This window comes from Cygnus atratus, chromosome 2 (genome assembly GCF_013377495.2).
Source record: "Cygnus atratus isolate AKBS03 ecotype Queensland, Australia chromosome 2, CAtr_DNAZoo_HiC_assembly, whole genome shotgun sequence".
NCBI classification, from domain to species: Eukaryota; Metazoa; Chordata; class Aves; order Anseriformes; family Anatidae; genus Cygnus; species Cygnus atratus.
The window spans coordinates 156,495,369-156,515,861 of record NC_066363.1 but is presented as its reverse complement, the minus strand read 5'-3'; the positions used below and the strand labels follow the sequence as shown (position 1 = coordinate 156,515,861).

General features: G+C 37.9%; 1 protein-coding gene across 6 annotated transcripts in view; it reads left to right on the top strand.

Moving 5' to 3' along the window:
* PTK2 (protein tyrosine kinase 2) overlaps positions 1-20,493 on the top strand; it is a 204,724-nt gene that overhangs the window by 128,423 nt on the left and 55,808 nt on the right. For all 6 annotated transcript variants that reach the window (XM_050708969.1, XM_035561708.2, XM_050708971.1 and 3 more), the window contains 6 exons: positions 3,332-3,472; positions 4,188-4,265; positions 5,231-5,338; positions 6,582-6,699; positions 14,188-14,218; positions 16,638-16,690. In XM_050708969.1, the coding sequence (XP_050564926.1) occupies positions 3,332-3,472; positions 4,188-4,265; positions 5,231-5,338; positions 6,582-6,699; positions 14,188-14,218; positions 16,638-16,690 (529 nt within the window). The remainder of the gene's footprint in view (positions 1-3,331; positions 3,473-4,187; positions 4,266-5,230; positions 5,339-6,581; positions 6,700-14,187; positions 14,219-16,637; positions 16,691-20,493) is intronic.

The following is a 20,493-nucleotide window of genomic DNA, read 5'->3' as shown; positions in this document are numbered from 1 at the left end:
TTTCAGCTTTATTTGGGGAGCTCCTTAGATAAAGAACTCAGGAGTTTAAAGGCATCTGGCTGATCACAGAGCAGCCGTAAGACACAATGATGTTGTGAAAGCAAGCAAGTGCAGTCCCAGAAGGGTCAAGTGAGGTTTCTCTGGGATGAAACATTAGAGTTAGAATCATAGACTCATAGAATCATTGAGGTTGGAAAAGACCTCCAAGATCATCTGGTCCAACCATCACCCTACCACCAATGTCACCCACTAAACCATGTCCCTAAGCACCACGTCCAACCTTTCCTTGAACACCCCCAGGGACGGTGACTCCACCACCTCCCTGAGCAACCCGTCCCAATGCCTGACTGCTCTTTCTGAGAAGAAATGGCTCCTCATTTCCAACCTAAACCTTCCCTGGCACAACTTGAGGCCATTCCCTCTAGTCTTATCACTAGTTACCTGTAAGAAGAGGCCGACCCCCAGCTCCCCTCACCTTCCTCTCAGGTAGTTGCAGAGAGCAATGAGGTCTCCCCTGAGCCTCCTCTTCTCCAGACTAAACAACCCCAGCTCCCTCAGCCGCTCCTCACAGGACTTGTGCTCCAGGCCCTTCACCAGCTTCGTAGCCCTGCTCTGGAGACATTCCAGGGCCTCAATGTCCTTCTCATACTGAGGGGCCCAAAGCTGAACACAGTACTTGAGGTACGGCCTTGCTCTACCTCATATATGCTGCAAATAGTACTGCTTGTTCGAGAAAGAGTAAGTCAGCCTGAATCAAGCACAGAGGTAAAGTTACTGAGTTACCCAGCCTACCATTTTCATTACTTCACTAGGGAAGAGTAATAAACCTTCCTACGTTTAGGGCAGTCAGTAGCCATGCCCTCTGTATCCATCTAGATATATCATGTATGCAGAAACCACAGGGTAAAAATGCTACTTATACTAAACCAACAGTGGGCGGGGGGGATGAATATAAACCAGATTCTTTTTAGTTTGCAAATTTTCTCCCACTCTAGAGCATGCCTTGAGAAATAACAGAGAAAAAAACTGTTCTTATGAAATATTTTAAGAGCAATTGTTTAATGCATTTTCTCTTGAAATGAAGTCATTTGCAGATATTTCTCATAAGTGTCTCTTTTGTTGTGGTTAGGTTTTTTCTAACTGACTTCCTATGTTTACGCTTTATTAATGATCTGAAGTTAAGGTGAAGATTATATGCAAATAGTAAGTCATCTTCATTGACTTAAAAGAACCAAATAAGACGTCCCTTTTTGCCTTGAAGTCAAGATGAAGTAGGACAGTGAATCAAATCACGGGCAGAATAAAGTATCTTTCAACAACTGCATGGCTGAAATACTTGGGACAACTTCAATCTAGCAGATTTTTTTTCTTCTTATTATTATTATTCCTGGTCTTTATCAGGTGTCCAGTTAAGGCTATGGTCTTAAGTTCCCTAATATCAGTTTTTTCTATAAAAAAGGGAGATAACCTCCATTACACAGGAAAAGATAGAGGCACAGGAGGGTCTGGTATTCCTAAGTGCTGAGAGCTCTGGGTGCAGTATGGAGGTGTCCTGACTGCCAGCCACTTTTTAGTCCTACCCAGCATCCACAGCTTGGCACAGGAATGGCTCAAACAAGAGTTGGTAGAAGGTTCTGCTATACAGACAGGGTAATTTGACAAAATGGCAGATTACTTTGTTCACTTTATGACATAAAGCTTATGTGCTGAGCTGAGGTGGTTTTTTTTCAGTCCACATATGCATTGCTCCAAAACTGATCATCCTTTTGTATGTGAATATGCAGCACCATTAGATCGCTGCTATAATGCTCTTTTCTTAAAGCTACTTTTTAAAAAATCTCTAAAAAAATCTAGAATGGTGGATGTTCCTTAAAGGATTCCTAAAAATTAATGCTTAAGCTAACTGGAAATGCTAATGTCAAAAGAAAGTTTGTATATGCGCAGAGCCTGGAGCTGTTTTAGGCAGCGTGAAAGAATGAAGACCCTTAGTGCTGTTATGACAGGAAATTTAGATACGTTTTGGTAGAGGAACAATGGTAATTCCTGTTTTAACCTGAAATGTTGCAAAAATAAACACGGTTTTGCATTTTATTATTCGTGTTAGTTGGAAGATATACTAGAAATAGGTGTTAGCAAAGGTAATTTTTTAAACATCCCATTCAATCACTTTTGACTCTGTTAAAGCTTTGAAAAGGAAAAAAAAAAAAAGGAATAGGTTTTGAGATTTTGTCACTGTGCAGTAATGTAAGCAGTGATGAAACCCCAAGTTACTTACTTACATGCTACTTAAATAGCATCCTTATGCTCTTATGATTAGGACAGATGAGGGAAGCTACAGGACTTTTGTTGGTAGTGTTTGGGTGTTTTCTGGTGGATAGTCGGGATGTTTTCATTTGGGATTCCTGATTGTTTGTTCCGTTTTGGGGTGTGTTAAAGAGATTGCATCTCAGATTGCTTTTATTGTGATATGGATGGCAGCCTTCCAAGGGATATGTATCACATACAGGCAAATATTTCTCTTTTCGTAAGTCTTTGTTTAGTTACCCATTTTTAAAAAAATGCGGTTGCTTGAAAATCTGCTTGGATCCTCTACATGCTTTGCGGCAGGACATGTGACAGGTGTCTTGCTCCATCTCATTGTCCCAAATGGTGTGGCTATTGGAAGAATTATTTGTACTGCTATTTCAAAGTGTTTGTTTCTGTCCTGGAAAAAGTTACTAGAATGATATGTAATGGAGTTAAAATATTTTACTTTTCAATTGAAATATTTCTTTTACTTCTTACATTAGTTTACTATTTTATTTATTTTTTTAATATGAAAGTCATTTTGCATTTTATCAGACTTCAATAATCCAGTATGTAATGGATAGTCTAAGATATTTGCATGGAGAGATTAAGATTCAGCTACAGCTGAGGTATTCTTACCAGATAAGAGAATGGTGATTTAAATTTAAGACAAATTAGAAGGTGTCGGGTCCTGATGGCAGTGCTTTTCTGTTGGTAGACAGTTAAAATGTTGGGAGAAGTGAGGAATGTAGAAAAAGTAGTTCCTGCAAAGGTTAATGTTTTGTCTTTTGCTGTAATTTAATCAAAATATTATTAGCTAGACATTCCTTCTGTAAAGTATAGCAGAAATAATTTTATTCCCAAGAAAAATTTGTAAGGAAGAACTGTTATTTATATTTTTAAGCGCTTTTTTTTTTTTTTTTTTGAGAATTTTCGGGGTATCATTTGAAAAGGATTGTTAGTGATATTGAGTAAATGAAACTCTTAAAATGCACTATCACTGACTAGATTTAAAATAATGAATTTTTAAAATTTTCATGCACAGGCCAAAACACTACGAAAATTAATCCAACAAACATTTCGACAATTTGCCAACCTTAATAGAGAAGAAAGTATTTTGAAATTCTTTGAGATCCTCTCTCCAGTGTATAGATTTGACAAGGAATGCTTCAAATGTGCTCTCGGTGTAAGTAGAAGAATGCAAGTCACCAGAATACATGTTGTAGTTACAAGTTAAATTGGTTTTGCTTAGTTCTTCAATTAAACGCTTGCTTAGTTCATCTTTTGATATAGAGAAGAGTCCTTGGATTTCATTAACAACAAAATATGTTTATTAATTTTATTTGGAACTTTCTCAGTTGACTGTTAAAAAGCACCTTTTATTAGTAGGGTAAGAATTGTACCGTATTAGATGTTGTTATTGGTGATTCATTTGTGAAAGCTGAGCAGTTACTAACTTGGTTTCCTGAGGAAATGAGACTCCTCAGCTTCTTCTGTTTGTAAATTTTCTTCTAATGGCTTTTAAACTCTACCAATTACAAATAAATTTTGCAAAGGGGTCTTAAGTCTGCAAACTTTGTGAAAATAGATACTCAAGTAGAATTTAGAACATGAACGTCAATGTCCATGAGGAGAGAAAAGGAAATAAAGGAAATTTATAGTTCTCGTGTAGACCTAAGATAAAACACATGGCAACTCATTCTGAGTAGGACAGATCCCCAGGAAACTCGTCATCAGGAGTTTTGCTACTTATAGAATTACTTGATTTTAATATATTTTAAAATGTTTGAGGAGTTTGGAAGCTTCTAGAGATTAATTACTAAAAACTGTAAGGATAACTTGGGAGGATAGTGTTCCATTAAACACACTGAAATTTTACTCTTTCTCCTTCGATTCTGAAGTCAAGCTGGATTATTTCAGTGGAGCTGGCAATTGGCCCAGAAGAAGGAATCAGCTACCTTACAGACAAGGGCGCAAATGTAAGTCTACTGCTTTCTTCTCTCATGGCCTGTTGTGAATTGAACTTGACACGAAGAGGAATTGCAACTCTAATCTTCGAAGTAAACTCAAAAGAGCTGGGAAATTCAACGTACAAAGCTATTACTCAGATATTAAGTCATGATTTGGGATGGAGAAAACATAGTTAAGTAGAGAGAGCCCTTACCACTGAATTTGTTGTTTTTTTAACCCAGTGAAGTGCTTACTTAAGGAGTTTGAAGCATTTGTGCTCACTTTTTTAACAATGAAACACGTAAATTATTTTAAATTATTTTCTCCTTTCTTCAGGAGGTTGTGTAAGTGAAGAGCTTGTTTATCAGTGTTTAGCATTTGTGCAGTCATTGCTGGCTTATTCGTGTTATTTGTCTTATTTTGTGCTCTTAACAGCCTTGCTATTGCCTGATGTTACAGCATTGCCAGTACACCTTCATGGTGCAAGGAAGAATGTTTGGACAGGTTCTTTATCAAAGTGTCTGGGACATTTACAGTCATGACACAAGTTAAGCATATGTCCAACTTCTGTTGAAAATCATTCAAAGGTAGTGAAAAGATTTAGAGATCAGGAATAGGTAGCCAGCTAAAAATGTACCTCTTACCAGCTGTCTGATGATAGGTAACTATGCTCTAAGTGCAGATACCGTGTTGGTATAACCTGTTGGGTTTTCAGTCTTGCCCTCCAAGACGGTGTTTCCGCTGTGTACTTTAGCAAGTGCCTAGAGTTACTCAACAGTGACCTCTGTAGGCAAACTTGGTGCTTGGTTTCACTTGGTAGATACCTTTGCATATTTGTAGATACTGTTATGCAAAGCCCAATGAAACTGTAGAAAGAAACAGAGGAACAGACTTCTAAAAGTGTAATTTGGAGATCAAGATCTACATATGGTTCAGGAGTAAAGCCAAGGTATTTTGTTTTAATTTGAATTTTGTTTCCTTTGCCTTTTTGTAGCCAACTCACCTGGCAGATTTTAATCAAGTGCAAACTATTCAGTATTCAAACAGTGAAGACAAGGACAGAAAAGGGATGTTGCAACTCAAGATAGCAGGTGCACCTGAGGTATGATTTTTTGACAGTTCTGATAAACTTGCTATCTTTGGTTTTCCTTAAATAAAATAAATGAAATTAGTGTGCTCTAATTAAAGCACTCTGTATATTGTACTTCTGGTCTATAACTTCATTCTGAATTTTTCTACTGTCAGTGTAGTTGACAAATACATTGTACTAAAAGTATATGCCATGTTTGCACATGTATGTTTAAGCTGGGGACAGCCTAACTACGTATGCATACAAAGACTTCAGTTATTGTTAAACTCTTGCTCCTCCTGTAGGTACAGCCCATGCATTATATTTTAAATTTTGCATTCCAGGCATTCTGTATAGTTGTTTGATTTTTCTTGTGCTTTAAGAGGGAAGGGAAGTTGAGTGTGAGTATTCATTATACTCATAAAGCTCATTACGTGCTTTTTGTTTTGCATCTGGTACTTGTATACTCTGATATTTGTAAATGAGGTTTAATTTGAAAATACTAGCTCTTAAGTGCATCTTAATAGTAGCCTGCATGTATATATGATGCTATGCACTGAAGAGAAAACTGAGCAATTTCACTTTTGTGAAAAGGGAAGTATAAAAGAGAGAAAATCTGTTTTCCTCATATTTCATGGGGAAGAAGAGCTGGAAGTGAAATCAAATCTTTTTCTTGGTCCTGTACACAGGAAAACAGTCATTGTGATAGAGAAGCACTGGGGCAAGTTGACAAATCTGTGCAGAAGAGGATGAATATTGGAGTTATTAAAATTAATAGTTCGCCTGTATGTCTCATCTCCTTCTCCATTTCTCCCCCTTGTCTTTTTAATTTCAATTTATTTTGAAGTTGGGGAGGTTACTTTTTAGGGTAAAGAATAAATTGCTGCAAAGGGGTGGGAAAATCGTTACCGCCTGTAAGGGTATCTAAGGAATGAGCAACTTTTATAGAATTGTCATGATTATAGTCTTAAAAGTCACAGTAATTGTAATGAACAGTGGTTGACTAAAAGTTTGCCTAGTGAGCCTTTTAATAGATCCAGATTAATCTTAGATTTAGGTGGAAGGTTTTATCAGCTGTACTTTCTAAACCTTGCATTTTAAATTTGCTACATAAAAGGTAAAGCAAGAATCTGATATTTTTGTACTCGCCCACTTTTTTCTGTGGACTGTTTGTGAGTGTATGTAAAGTTCTGATGCAATGACACAGCTGTTCTACTCAGTGCTTGCAACTACAATAATCCCTCTCTGTTGGTGCCTTGTTTTTCTTCTTCTTTAGCCTCTGACAGTGACAGCACCATCCTTAACCATTGCAGAGAACATGGCTGACTTGATAGACGGATATTGCCGACTGGTGAATGGAGCCACGCAATCTTTTATTATCAGGCCGCAGAAAGGTAAGGAGGTGTTTCATTCTGGTAGTGGCTATACTTTTATCTACTGGTAGATTATCTTGCACTTGAACAGAAACACAAGGTAGCTTCAAAATCCTCACCTGGAGACTTGTCTTTCTGGAAGGAAACTTAAGGTATTTTTGTTAAGGCAAACACTGACAGTCAATGTCACTCCATTGAAAATTACTTAATGACTGATAATTTAGATTGTTCTCCAGTAGTCATTGCTTTACAGTATTCTGAACTTAACTAACAGAAGTAAACAAACTGTAATTAAAGGCAGCCCTAACAAGGACCTGTTAACTTGAAATACAACACCTTAATATTCAAGTAGAAATTCAGAGAGGTTGGTTAGAATACCTTTAGGTAAGACTATTGAAAGTTAGTGTTCTCTTCCCAGATAGTCAAAATTTCTCAGGTTTTATTATTTAAACTTTGACAAAAGTCCTGCGAGTCTTTCTCAACGAATAGAACTAAAGCAAAGAATGTATTTTGTAGTGTTGATCTATTGTTTTTTAGCAAACCTCAAGCTGAAAGACATGAGACCAGGGTGCAGCTAGAGCTAGATGTAAAGAGAGAATTTAATTAAATTTCAGTAGAATTTTTTCTACTTTCAGCTAGCTTTAATTATTGAAATATGTCCAATCAAAGCTGCTTGAAAATGGAACTTTGTCCTTCTTCCATAATCCTTGCTTATGGAAATTCATCCAACATTTTTGGTTTCTAAAACAATGAACAAACTATTTCCTTCTTGCCTGTTTGTCGTACAAGAAAGTACATGAGCCATTCTAGAAGTTCTACAATCCAAACTTGAGTCCCTTTATAGCCACATTTTTGCTTTTTTTGCCACTAGCTTTCCCTACTCCATAGTTGTTTAGTTCACTGAAAGGGGTAGCATTATTGAAATAGTTCAGGTCTTTCAGTTTCAGGCATCCCGAACCAAGATTTTAATTTCAGTAGTCTAGTTTATACCTTTCAGCAATCGTCTTCTATGCCTATTCTTATTTAAAATATTCACAATACCTTAGTTTTTCTGGAAATCATGGTTTGGGGTTTGTTACAACCCTTGTTATTCACTCCCAAAACTTCCCTTCCAATATCCCTAGTGAATTGGCAATTTGTCAGCTTTAACTATAGCAGCCAAAGTTGAGCTTTTAAGTTTTTCATGTCCTAACGTGTGCTCTTCTCACCTCTCAGTCATCCTAAGTTAATGGATAGCCCTTTCTAAGTTAATGGGAAGCCTTGCTTTTTCGTTAACGGCACCCGTGTAGGCCATGTCCAGTTCTTGCTACTTCTACATTGATGGTATTTCAGAAATTTGGTCCACTTAGCCTCTGTTGCCAGTGCAAATTGTCAGTTTGTTTCTCTGCAGCTGGAATGGCTTCCTTTTCTTATCTACACATAGATGCTTTTAACTCCACAGAATACTGCTGCCCGCTGATTTCCCATTCTGTCATTCACAATAGCAACAAACAGGCATTTACGGTCCTCATCGAGTCTTAGCCCTGTTCATCCAGTGGGCCATCCTCCAGCGCTGTGCATGGCAGCATTGATTGTGTTCCAGTCATGGCTGTTGCCATTTCTCTGCCAAACCCTCCTCTGTTTCTTGCCTTAGCAGGAGAACAGCTCCCAGCCAAAATCTCTACAGGTTTTAACCTTTTCTTGTCAACATAACCTGTTCCGTGATGCATATAAGCAACTGCCATCTAAGACTAACAGCGCTAATGGGTCCTAATATTCTACTGCTGAAAGTGGCAATAAAAATTGACCCACTCTGGTTTTACTTTTTCTAATTCCTTTCTTCTACTGACCTGACTTGCTTATCATTCAGCTATTACGTCTTCTGGACTCACTAAGCTCTTTTAAAGGCAAGATTTCTGATTTTTCTACATTATACAGTACTAGACATGGCTATGCCATGCACTGTGGTTTGACTGTAGGCACTAATGCAAAAGAAATCAATGCATGTAAGAGAGGGAATGTGTTTATTTGCATGATATTCTTCTTAGTGTATATTAACGTAGAGCAAACAAGCAGTGATTCACTTAAAGGAACATTATATAGCACTTTGGGAACATTCCTCTTTATGCAAACATTATGAGAATCCCTCCAGTTAAAAATTGTTTTTGTTGTTTTGTTGTTGTTTTGTTTGAAGCTTTTTTTAATATTGTAGCAATACTCAGTATATTAATTAAACGTCTTGTAGGAGAGCTGTCCCCACCAGATCTGAATTCCCACATCCCTCCAACAGTGAGCTGTGAAGCATATCAGAAACAAATCATGTAGCAGCTCTGGATTCAACAGATGTGTTTTTTCCCCTCCATGAGCTTTCCCATTCTCTCTTTGTTCTAAATGTATATGTTTATTGCAAGTCTCTTTATAAATTGTCTTTCTTGATTACTACAAGAAATGTATGTTTTTGTGATATTATCTGCACAGTTAATAATCCTGTTTCTCTTAATTTGGTGAGATCACTTAATGTTTAAGACCTGGACAGCATTTGGCATATTTCCATTCAGTTTGTTTTATTTATCATAAATATTTTAGTACATAGGTCAATTTAGTCCATTGTTGAAACTTTATGAACTTAATATGTGCTTGCATTATCATACTTAACTATTTCAAAGTGCACAAATGAATGATTGATTAAAAACTTCAGCTGACATTAAGTAGCTATTTGCCGACTGAGCTATGTGCTGAGTAGCCTTCCTGTGATCTCAGTCCAGTGACTGAATTTTGAATTTATTAATCTATTTATTCAAGCTGGTTAGGTAATGCAAAATTGTCAAAACTCTTATAAAAGGCTAAAAATACTCTGGGGGAAAAAAGCACATTTGAGTAACTGAACTAGATAACTGATTGTCATTCCTTTAGATCAGAACTCGCCTTTAAATTTAAACATTCCCTTTGAATATAAAAGGATTAAATGAAAACTCAGACCTTCAAGTCTCAAAACACCGAAATTAAGTAATCCATGAAATTCTCCAAATAAGTGTTTACTCCTGGTTTATACATGTGAAAATTGTTCTCATTTTAACAGAATGGCAACGAACTCTAATTAAAATACTAAAAATACTGTCAATGCCTGGGCACGGACACTCCGATACAATTGTGCAGAGCCGAATTTTATTTTATTTTTTTTTTTTTCAAGTGTGTGAAGAATTGGGCAAAATGTTGTGGGTTTCAACTTGTGAAAAACAACATGTGCTTTTACTGGGATGCTGTTTGTAATGAGTTTTGACTTTGGACCTGCAAAGGTACTAATGAAGGCTTCTGATTTTATTTGGGATATAAGCTGTAAATGGATGAGTGCCAGCTTGGGTGTGCTGCCTGAAGTGATCAGTTTGTGCACCAAGAGCACGTAGGCATCTGTGCCATCAGCTTTGGTGGGCCATTTCACCAGTAGTTCCGTACAGATGGATTTTCCCCAAATTTTCTCCAGTGAAAGTAGAGGTGTCTCTAATACTACTTGATGGTAGGGTTCTATTTCTGGCTTGTTTTTTTTGGTGTTTTTCTGCATATGTTTATTTTTCCCCTTTTTTCCTGTTCTCCTTGTCCATATTTTACCAACCATTTGGGGCACATCTCTGGTGGCCAAAATGGGGACGTTGTCCATTGTGGCTGGCCAGTGCATTGCTCTGCTACTAATGAGAATGAAATCAGTTGTGCTTCCTGTGGGCAAAGGATAGTAAAAAGGAAGATTATTTAATTCCAACCCCCTGCCATGGGCAGGGACACCTCCCACCAGCCCAGGTTGCCCAAAGCCCCATCCAGCCTGGCCTTGAGCACCTCCAGGGATGGGGCATCCACAGCTTCTCTGGGCAGCCTGTGCCAGGGCCTCACCACCCTCTGAGTGAAGAATTTCTTCCTTATATCTAATCTAAACCAATCCTCTTTTAGTTTAAAGCCATTCCCCTTTGTCACTACGCCCCCTGACAAAGAGCACCTCTCCAGCTTTCCTGTAGGCCCCATTTAGGTACTGGAAGGCCGCTGTAAGGTCACCCCGGGGCCTTCTCTTCTCCAGGCTGAACAACCCCAACTCCCTCAGCCTGTCTTCATAGGACAGCCCCTTGATCATCTTCATGGCCCTCCTGGAGACCTGCTCCAACAGGTCCATGTCCTTGTGCTGGGGGCCCCAGAGCTGAACACAGTGCTCCATTTGGGGTCTCACACATGCTGCCTTTTTCCCATTCCATCACAGTCCTTCATTCCAGTAGCACCATCAGAAGTCGGTTCACGTGTAGAGCTGTTAGTCTATCACTTACTGCTTGTCCATCCTTGGAGCTACTGATTCTTCCTGCTGTCTTCTGTGCTGTGCTTTTTATTTCCCTGCTTTCTGCAGCTGAAGTTGAAAATAAGACAGCTTTCCTAAATGCAGTCATAAAAACATAAAGGCACTAAGAGAATGCAGATCAAGTCACAGACTCCAAAACATCAGGAAATGCTTGTTTAATCCTGTGTCCCTCTGTGTTATTAATCGTTAACTATGTAATACCACCTCTATTTGTGTTCTCCTTATCTCATAAAACACATAGGATGGCTTCCTTTCAAGGTGGAATCAGGATTTTGTTGTGAAAGAAATGTCTTGATATGGCCTTTGCTTTATATTTTATACCAGTTGGAAGCTGTTCAATAAGTGAAGTAGAGAGTTGCAGAAACAGAATGGGGAGATATCATGTTTAAGGATATTTAATATTGCCCTGGAAAGTTAGAGTCTATATTTATCTCTTTTAGAGAGATCCTTTTTGATATGTAGCAACTTCAGCTTCCACTGCCAGTTGCCACCTGTATGGTATTTCTCACTTTCTTGAGGGTTTGGAGTTTTATGTTTGCAGGAGAGAGGAACAATCTGATCTGCAGCTGAACTCAGCACTTGGAACATGTGCAGTGTTATAAAATCAGTCTCTGTTTCTGTGAAGTCCTCAAATATACTGATACTGATATGCTCCTCACACACACAAAAAAAAGAGAGGAAATTAAAAAGTCCATCTTTAGAATACAGTTTTGAATAGTGTGCAGTTAATATGCGATGGAGATGCACACAACAGCAAGAATACTTACTTTGAATAGTTTTTCATTAATTGTACGCCAGTTATCTTGATTTAAAAATAGCAAGTGATGAAGTTAAGTTTGCAATTTAATAAAGTTCTTTTAACATAGAGGTCTGTGTGTTTGTATAGTTTCCTGAGCCTTCAAAAACAGGCTGGCAAGTATGCTATATCAGTAACACATGGTTCATCAGCAACATCTGATTAAATCCATTGCCAAATGCAAGAGAGGTATTGGAGTAACTCGATGCAAGCTAGAACTCGGGATGCTTTCACAAAAAAGGGCTGACAGCTGGTGGAGGTATCAGGAGATACCAGGTGGGGTCTTAAGCTTCTGTGCCTCATTCACAACCCTAAGAAGGCTTTGCCGGGTGGTGGGCAGGACTCTTGTGCCTGTTTCTCCAAGCTTGATATCTTTTGCCTAGTTCAAGCCAACATGACTCCTCTAGTGCCCATTCCAGCCTCTCTTTTTTGGATATCCCCTCCTCCTGCATCTTTTTAGTGCCAGGCTGTCACCGTCAAGCTTCTGATTTCATACTTGTCACTCCACACTGCCTTTCATGATCTTTGCCTTTTGCTTCCTTCTCCAAAAGGTATAATTTCCTCCAACAATTGACCATACCTCTGTGTCCTGCCTCATGCTTCTTGTATAATCTTCCTGTCCTTCCACCGCCCTCCAGTTTCAGGCCTTTTTTCAGTCACTTTACCAAGCTACTCTGTCATCTCCTAAAATCAGGGCTCTTTGTTTCCCTTCTTTCCGGTACCTTCCTTTCCTACACCCCTGATCTCATCCTTTCTGCAGTTGTGGTGGACCCTCTTGCTCTTTTGCGTTCAAGTATGACTGAGCCTGTCTCTTTTTGCTCCAGTCTCCAAACTTGCTTGGAAAGATCTGGTTTTGTAGCCCTGGGCTGGATGTGGAGCGTGTGCACTTCTTTTGTAGGAACATGTTGAAGTCCACATGAGGTCAGAGGAGAGATGGAGTATGTCTGGTTACTTGCTGGAGATGATGCATGTACACTTTGGTCAGTGCTAGGTGGGCAGATGAAGAACATAGTTGTTTTGGGAACATGGTGCATGTCCATCATCTCACATACAAAAACTTCAGGGGGATCAAGGAGCACTGGCACTGTGTGGGCTGGTGCATGTTCAGTTTGTCACTTGGGAGCTGGTAAGGTCTGGAAAATGCTCACCAGTTGCCCAGGGGACAGTGCCGGAGTCTCCCCACAGAGGAGGGATTCAACTCTGAGGCTACATGATACCTCTGTTGAGCATGCGTACACTGCAGTGGGTTTGGGGTTTTTTGGACAGCAAAAGAATTGTAACTAAATGCTGTCGTTTGCCATGTTAAGCATGACATTTGGATATCAGGCATTTCACTACTCAGTTCCATAGCACGCAAAGGAGAGACTGTAGTTTTCTTTTTTAAGGTCCGGAAATTTCAGAAATTTTAACATAGGATAAAAACAATCTAGAAATAATGTGATTCTTTGTAAACAGTATACATCTCCATTTTCTAAAAGCAGCTCTCTTCCATTTTCTCTGAGGTCACTGTATCACTGTTACAGTGATTTGGAGAAAGATACTTGTTCTAGTTACCCACTTTCTCACCTTCCCTGCGTACTTCCATATACTGCAAATTGTTGGTGTTTTAGTAAAGGCTTAGTAATTTCCCCATCATCCTTCCCCGTATGAATACTGAGTGTATCATCAAATGCAGATGGGAAATACAGTTGATTATTTACATGCAAACTTTTACACACAGTGCCATTATCACAGAAAGACTGGCAGAGGATTTGAAAATAGTTTATAAGAGGATACCCTCGTTTCTAGCTACCGAGCATTACTATTGCGTAATCTCAAACAAATGGGAAATTAATATTATATGTTACATGCATTAATGACTGTTGTCTTGTTTGGAAGTTCAAGTTGGCTTAAGTAATTTTATTTATGTGTATATAGTATGCTTATAAATACACTATATGTATTATCTTTTATATATTTTTATATGTTTATTTTATACATATATATTTATATAAAAAACCTGTATGTATTTATATGTGTATTGTGTATATATATGTAGTTAGCACATCTTGGAAATAAGAGAAGCATTTCTCACTAGGGAGATGAAATACTGTCATACCTTCTGCCAGGCGATTTATCAGAGTTATTTGTTATGAATAAAAGAGGAGTCATATTCTGTTTACATTGCTCTCACGCAAGACTTTGCCAGAAGGTTTGTATCTCCGGTTAGGAGCTGCGTTGATATGCTGCTGTTAATATAAGTATAGAATGGTCTTTTGAGTCAACATGCTCAGTTTCCCTGAGAGGTTGTGGTGATTACTATTTCATGCTTGTATACATTGCACGTTGAGAGAGGTTATTTGGAAACTGAAATAAAATTCTGAAATAAAAATTTAATTCCGTTTTCTTCTTCTTTACACAGAAGGTGAAAGAGCTTTACCATCAATACCAAAGTAAGTTTTATGCTTTCTTTTTTTTTATGTAGTGAAAAATAGTTTTGCTTAAGTGACACCTCGGGACTTTTTATACGTGCTTAATTTTTATTCTTGCTTTTGGATTCTAGGACAAATAGCAGGAAATCATTTGGGACTGCAGAGCATAGATGACTGACAGTAGCATTAAACTATAAAGATACCAGAAATAAAATCCGTAGGGAAGAAGTTCATAATGCATCAATAATGTTTGACAATAACAAAAGTAGGATGTTTTGGAAAAGACTGGAGTGGACTTCATGCCATTTATTTCCAGTCCATACGTAAATTTAATTATAGGAGTAAATTTGATTAAAGGAGTGATGCTAAACAGTCCTTATATTGTCACTTCAGTCTCTCTGTGAGTCAGTCTACAATGTTGTTCTTTCCTATTTGTCCTCTTTTCTGCTTATGCAAATATGGAAAATATTTCTTTTTTTTTCCCTATCATAAATTCTTTCATGTCTCCTTTTTTAAATTAAATATCCATAATGAGACCGATCTGAGTTGAAATCTCTAGGTTTGACTGTAATAAAGAATATCACTTATACGGCAGAGAATTTCTCATCTATTTTTTAAAAAATATAGTAATGTAGAAAAGATCTTCTCCAATAATAATTGTAGATGTGTAGAAAATCCTAATCTGTGTCATGCAAATAGATCTGAATTCTTTGTTTCTGCATAGTTTTATTATGATACTCAACCCAAGGTACGATGAGACATGCTATCAGCATCTAATAATTTTTATTTAATGTGTGCTAATACATTTCTCTGCACCTTTCTCCCTTCAGAGCTTTCAGGTAAAGAAAAGATTTCTAATTTGACTGTTTGAACTATGAATACTCCTTACCTTGTTGGAGTTCGTAGTCCCTAACGCAGTGATAGGAAGCCTGTTAATTCTTCTTGCTGATTTTTGCCCACCTAATATTAGTGCCTAGATCTCTGTCCCTATCTGGCAAGTTGTAATGCTTGTCTACCCTTTCCATGTGCATTGTGGCTTCCTAAAATTCAGTCTGTTAACCAGCTTGTTTGGAGTCTGACTGCCTCATCAATAGCCACATTTTGACCCAGTTTAAAGCTGTATCTCATCAGATTGTTTTCCTTGAGCCTTATCAGACAATATCACTAATATCCAGTGTCACGAGATGATGGTTGAAAGACCACGTGAAATTTAACCTTTTATATTGTTTTATCTCTTCCTTTTTTTGGAGGAAGTCCAAAATTATTATTTTTTTAATGATTATTATTATTACTATTTTACCCTTTGGATGGAGTATGGAACATGATTTATTCCTGAATCAGCAAGAAATGGGCCGCTTAGATACTAGTGGTTGCTCTTCCTTCACAGGTCTGCTGCAGTCCTTGCTAGCCTAGCTCTGTCACAGTGCAGAAAGAGGAGTTAAAATGCAGGGAGGAAAAGGAAATGAAAGTCGAGGCTGGAAGCAGTAAGATTGGTAAACTCAGTGTGCACTCATACAGGAAAGGAGAATTTGTTTTTACTTAAACAGATACAACGGAGGAACACAGCATAACCTTCTAATTACATACATTTCATCTTACTCTTGGTTTTGTTCTTCCATTGTAGGGATTTCTGGGATAAAATAAGGTTTGAAGGAGAAGCTTATTGCCATTTTTGGGACAGTTTACCAGAACTGGATTAGTATGCTTATGTCTGTATAAACAAGAGCACCACATACGCTCTTAGGCTGACAGCAGAGGAAGGGTCTTATGTCAAATGTATAAATGTACTAGCCAACACCATCGTGCATCTGGAAGTACGTGCCTTTGGCAGCTGAAATTTCACATTTTTCAGAACACCAAGTGCAGTACTCTTTTGCTCTCTTGCCATTAAAATTACATATGTACGTGGAAAAAAATGCTAGAACAATTCACTGGAATTTCTGTTAGTGATGAACTTCTATAGCTAAATAAATTTAATTCTTTTTCTATGTTAAGTAAATGAAGAAATCAATTTAAAATTGTTATACAGGATAAGTCATCTTACAGAAAAAAAAATCTAAATTCTAAAATCTAAATTTTGTATTTCCAGTATGGTAATGAAAGTAGATACACCATCAAATTGTCTGCACTGGCAATGTTTAGACATGTACTGCTTGATTTTAAAAGTTTTTAAAACTCATGTTTCTCTTCGTTTTTTGAAATTCACCCTGACATCGTGAAGTTGTTTGCTAATTAAAATGGTAACGCGTTCTCTCCGCTCCTCCCTTAGCTGGGATGAAATGGTAGATTCCTTTCTGACTTTGCTCCCCCTCAAAATCTGTCGCTGTGGCAAATGGATTGGCCCTGCTAATTACAGTAGGTGCCCTGTTAGGATGAATTCACAGCGTATGGGACCGTGAAGAATGTACAGCATTCAGCGATTCAAACCTCTCTTTTACAGGCTGGCCAACAATGAGAAGCAAGGAGTAAGGTCACACACGGTCTCTGTATCAGGTAAGGCTTGTAAAAAAAATAAATAAGCGAGTGTATTTTTAAAGCTAGCAGATGTTCAGACAGGTTTATCATTTGCAGTTAGCTCGTTTCTTGCTTCGTGGCTGTTGACTTCCCCAAGACCATAGATGTGCTGCTTTTGTAGTGGAATTTGTAAAGGGAAACTTTTTCCAGCTATCCTTCCGTGTCATGTTGCTTGCGAGAGCCCCGTCCGTGCAGTACAGCAGGGCCAGGCTACTTCAGAGCCAGGCTGTCAATATTCCCGCTTGGCTTTGTAATCAAGTAGGCTATCTCTTAAATTACCTGAGGATGTGTTAATTATGAGAGAGTAGCTTTGAAAAGTGAAAATAAGCAATTAAATATTCATCATCGCCTTGCTGAAAGAAGAAACTTAATAGCTGTTTACTTCTAGCTACTGTTCAGATCAAAGCACTTAAATTTTTGCTATTGAAAATCATGAGTTAATTGAAGGGTTGGGCGTGTGAGGTAGTACGTGTTGTTTCTGCAGCTTATAGGCTTCTAAGATTTCAGTTAGTTACTGTATTTTTTTTGTGTTGTTTTAAGTTTATATACTTGAGAAAGAACAGTTTTCTTTTACAGAATCTCAAAACAAGTCCTTTTGAGGGATTGAGTCAGTGTCTCAGTAGGAAATGCATTTCTAAATACTTACACATGACATTTATAATGGAGGTTTGCAGTGTGAAAGAGTACTAATATTGTGATATGTCCCTATAGAGTTAGAGTGCTTGGCCACAAACTTCAGGAGCAATTACTGTGACCGAGTGGAGTGTACATCCTTGACTTACAGGGAGGCTACAGCCCCACTTTTTGGGGTTTTGCAACCATTTAGGGGCACATACTCAGAAAACTTACAAAAAGGAGAAAAGATGCATAATGTTTGATTTCCTGCTTTTCAGATTCCTTTCCCCACCCTTACCCTTTTCTAAAGATGCTTAGGATTCACCCCTGGCATAAGAAACCCATGTAGACAGACCTTGTGCAAGAAAATAGGTGAGAAGATCTGGAATTCAAATGTTTATCAAATTGCAGAGGTGTAATAGAGCTTCATCACTTAACATTCACTCTCAAATAGCAGCTCTTGCTCCTTCATCAAGCAAGGTTTTTGGGGCACGGAGATAGATAAGCATGAAGCATGATAGGTTTCTCTCTTGATTCATACCTGTGTGGGTTATTTTGGCTGTTAGAAAAAGCGGAAATGACTAGTGCAGTGTTTTTTCATCACCTCACTCATTAAAAAAGATCTAATCTTCAGGGGAAAAAACATACTGCCACCTCAAATTTCCACCCTTTCAATTTTTGGAAGACCACTGATGTACTTTTATTATTGAAAAAGTGTACAGTAGTAAGTACTTAATTCATGATCTTTTATTGCAGTCACTTCAACTTTGCAAATTTAGATATTCTTTGCTTGATGCCTTATATCTGAATTAGTGTCGTGTCTCACACCACAGACTTGCTCAAAAAGGTGGTTTGATGTTAGTTAGTTGTGATACCCCATACTTCTGGTGTGTAGGGTGTCACATACAGAAGAATGATAGGCAAACGAGAGCTTTGCTGCAGAAGCAGGGTTAGAGCATAGCATCTAGCAAAATACAGGAGAAACAAGTAGCTGGAGATGAGCCAGTTGTTCCAAGTGGACATCAAAGAAGCTGTAAGGCACAAAGCTGCCCCATAATGACATAAGCAAACCAGGCAAATTAAACCAGCAAATGTCCCTCTGGTTCTTTCTAGTTCCAAAATCAAAACCAATTATGTATTTTTCTTGTATTGCAGTCAGGTATCTTATTTAAAGTATCTCTCCCCAGTGAAAATCTTAAAGTATCTTTCCACAATGAAACCATTGTGCTTAGGTTTCGTACCGTGTTACTAGCTGTTGGAAACACTGACATAATACTGGAATGATTCAAACTGTTGCATTTATAATTCAGTCTCAAGGATTTGTTCTTCTTTTTAATAAGAGTACAGAGAATCTTGAACTTCTATTTTTGTGTTTGGTTTGGTTTTGCCCCCAACTTCTTTGAAGTGCATCAAGAGTGGATGTCCAGACACTGAGTTTAACCCATAGACAGTTTGTTGAGGTAAAGTTGCACGATAATAAGGGTTTTTTCCATAAGGGAGATGTCTTCTGTAAAAATCTCCGAGTTACCCTAAGGAATCAACTTGCTATAAATGAAGTAATGATTCAAGTAGATGCAAGGAAGTGCCATTGGTGTTGTCAGATGTAACTGATACATCATATGGAACAACAGAGGCAACAGATGTACGTAATGCTCGGTTAACCCGGGAGTTACAGGTCAGCAGTGTCTGACAGCTGACAGCATCCAGTGCGAAGCCAGCTGTGGATGATGCTATCTTGGTTTGCAGAATAAGAGCTTTTCTCTGGTGACATTTACATGCCTTAGAGCTAAGGACTTCAAATGAGATGAGCCTTTATAACTTTTGGACAGCTGTAATGTCCTTTGTGCCTTTGATAGTTTAAATCATAAATTAATTCTCCTCTTTGTTTGCAGTGAGACTCCTATTCTTATTTAGACCTCTCCCAATGCTAACATTAAATAGCAAAAATCATAAGCAGGCATTCAGCAAAAAAATCAAACAGTCAGACACATTTGTAGCATTAAACCCCATATTTCGAAAGGAAAGTTTCAAAGTGAGCTCTCCACCACAGTTTGGAGCCAGCAGTAGCTGAAAGGCAGTGTGGAACATGATGTAGTGATCGAAAAGTTCAGGCATTTGTCTGAAGTTTTACAGGTTTGAAAATGAACTTGTTAATGAAAGACGTCTTGTCTTGCTTTTTGAAATGTGTATTAACCTACCTTGAAATACTTCTGGTCTAGTGAAATGAAAACTTGTTCTTTCCAAATGTTTCAATATTCCAAGGCATACAAAGATTGAAGGTTTCTAAATACATTTTTTTTTTGCTCTGACTTTGAATAAAGACCTTTTCAAACTAGTGGAGAGTGAAGTTGGTTCCAGGAGTCTAAAGCAGGAGATTGCTGGACCTGGGAGCCAAGAAACGTTCTCTTATGGCTGTGTGTCACTGAACCAGGTTTCACTACACACCTCTTACCGCATGCGGCTTTTTCTGTTTGTTCTGGTATTCTTTGTCTGTCTTGCCTTTAAATTAAATGTTTCTTGCAGCAGGCATTATCTTTTATTACGTGCAAGCAAGATGCCTACCAGATTTCCCCCAGTTTTTAAGCATAGTAATAATTTTATTTGTCAAATTTTACATTTATGTGTGTGTGTGTGCATGTCTTTATATATAAATACAAAAAGCCCAATTAAATCTGAGCAGAATTTCAGATTTTTTTGATGTTTTAGTTTAAATTGCTATGACTCACCAGAGGGGAGTAGTGTTCTAGCCGATGGATAGACTCAACTTTTATCTCCCTCTCAATTTATTTCTTCCTTTTACATTAAAAAAGAATTCTTTGTACTTGGCCGAGAGTGTGCACTCAGGAAACAGTAAGGCTAAACTATTTGCTGTGTGCAAATAGTACATCTAATTTGTAAGAAGCAACATAGGAGTTTACTATGATTTTACTGACTAGGTTTCCTGCTGTTTTGCTTGGAGTTGCCTTATTAAATGCTTTACTTCAGTCCACAGAAACTTACTTTGGCCAGCAGTTTGTTTTGAAATAGCAACCGTTAGCCTTAGGAAGGTGATGCACGTATTTCCTGATATACATATTTCCAAAAATAATAATTTACCCCGTCAATTATATATTATAAGAAGTTCTTCATAAAATGAAATCAATAAAGCCTTAGTTAGCTTGCTCCAC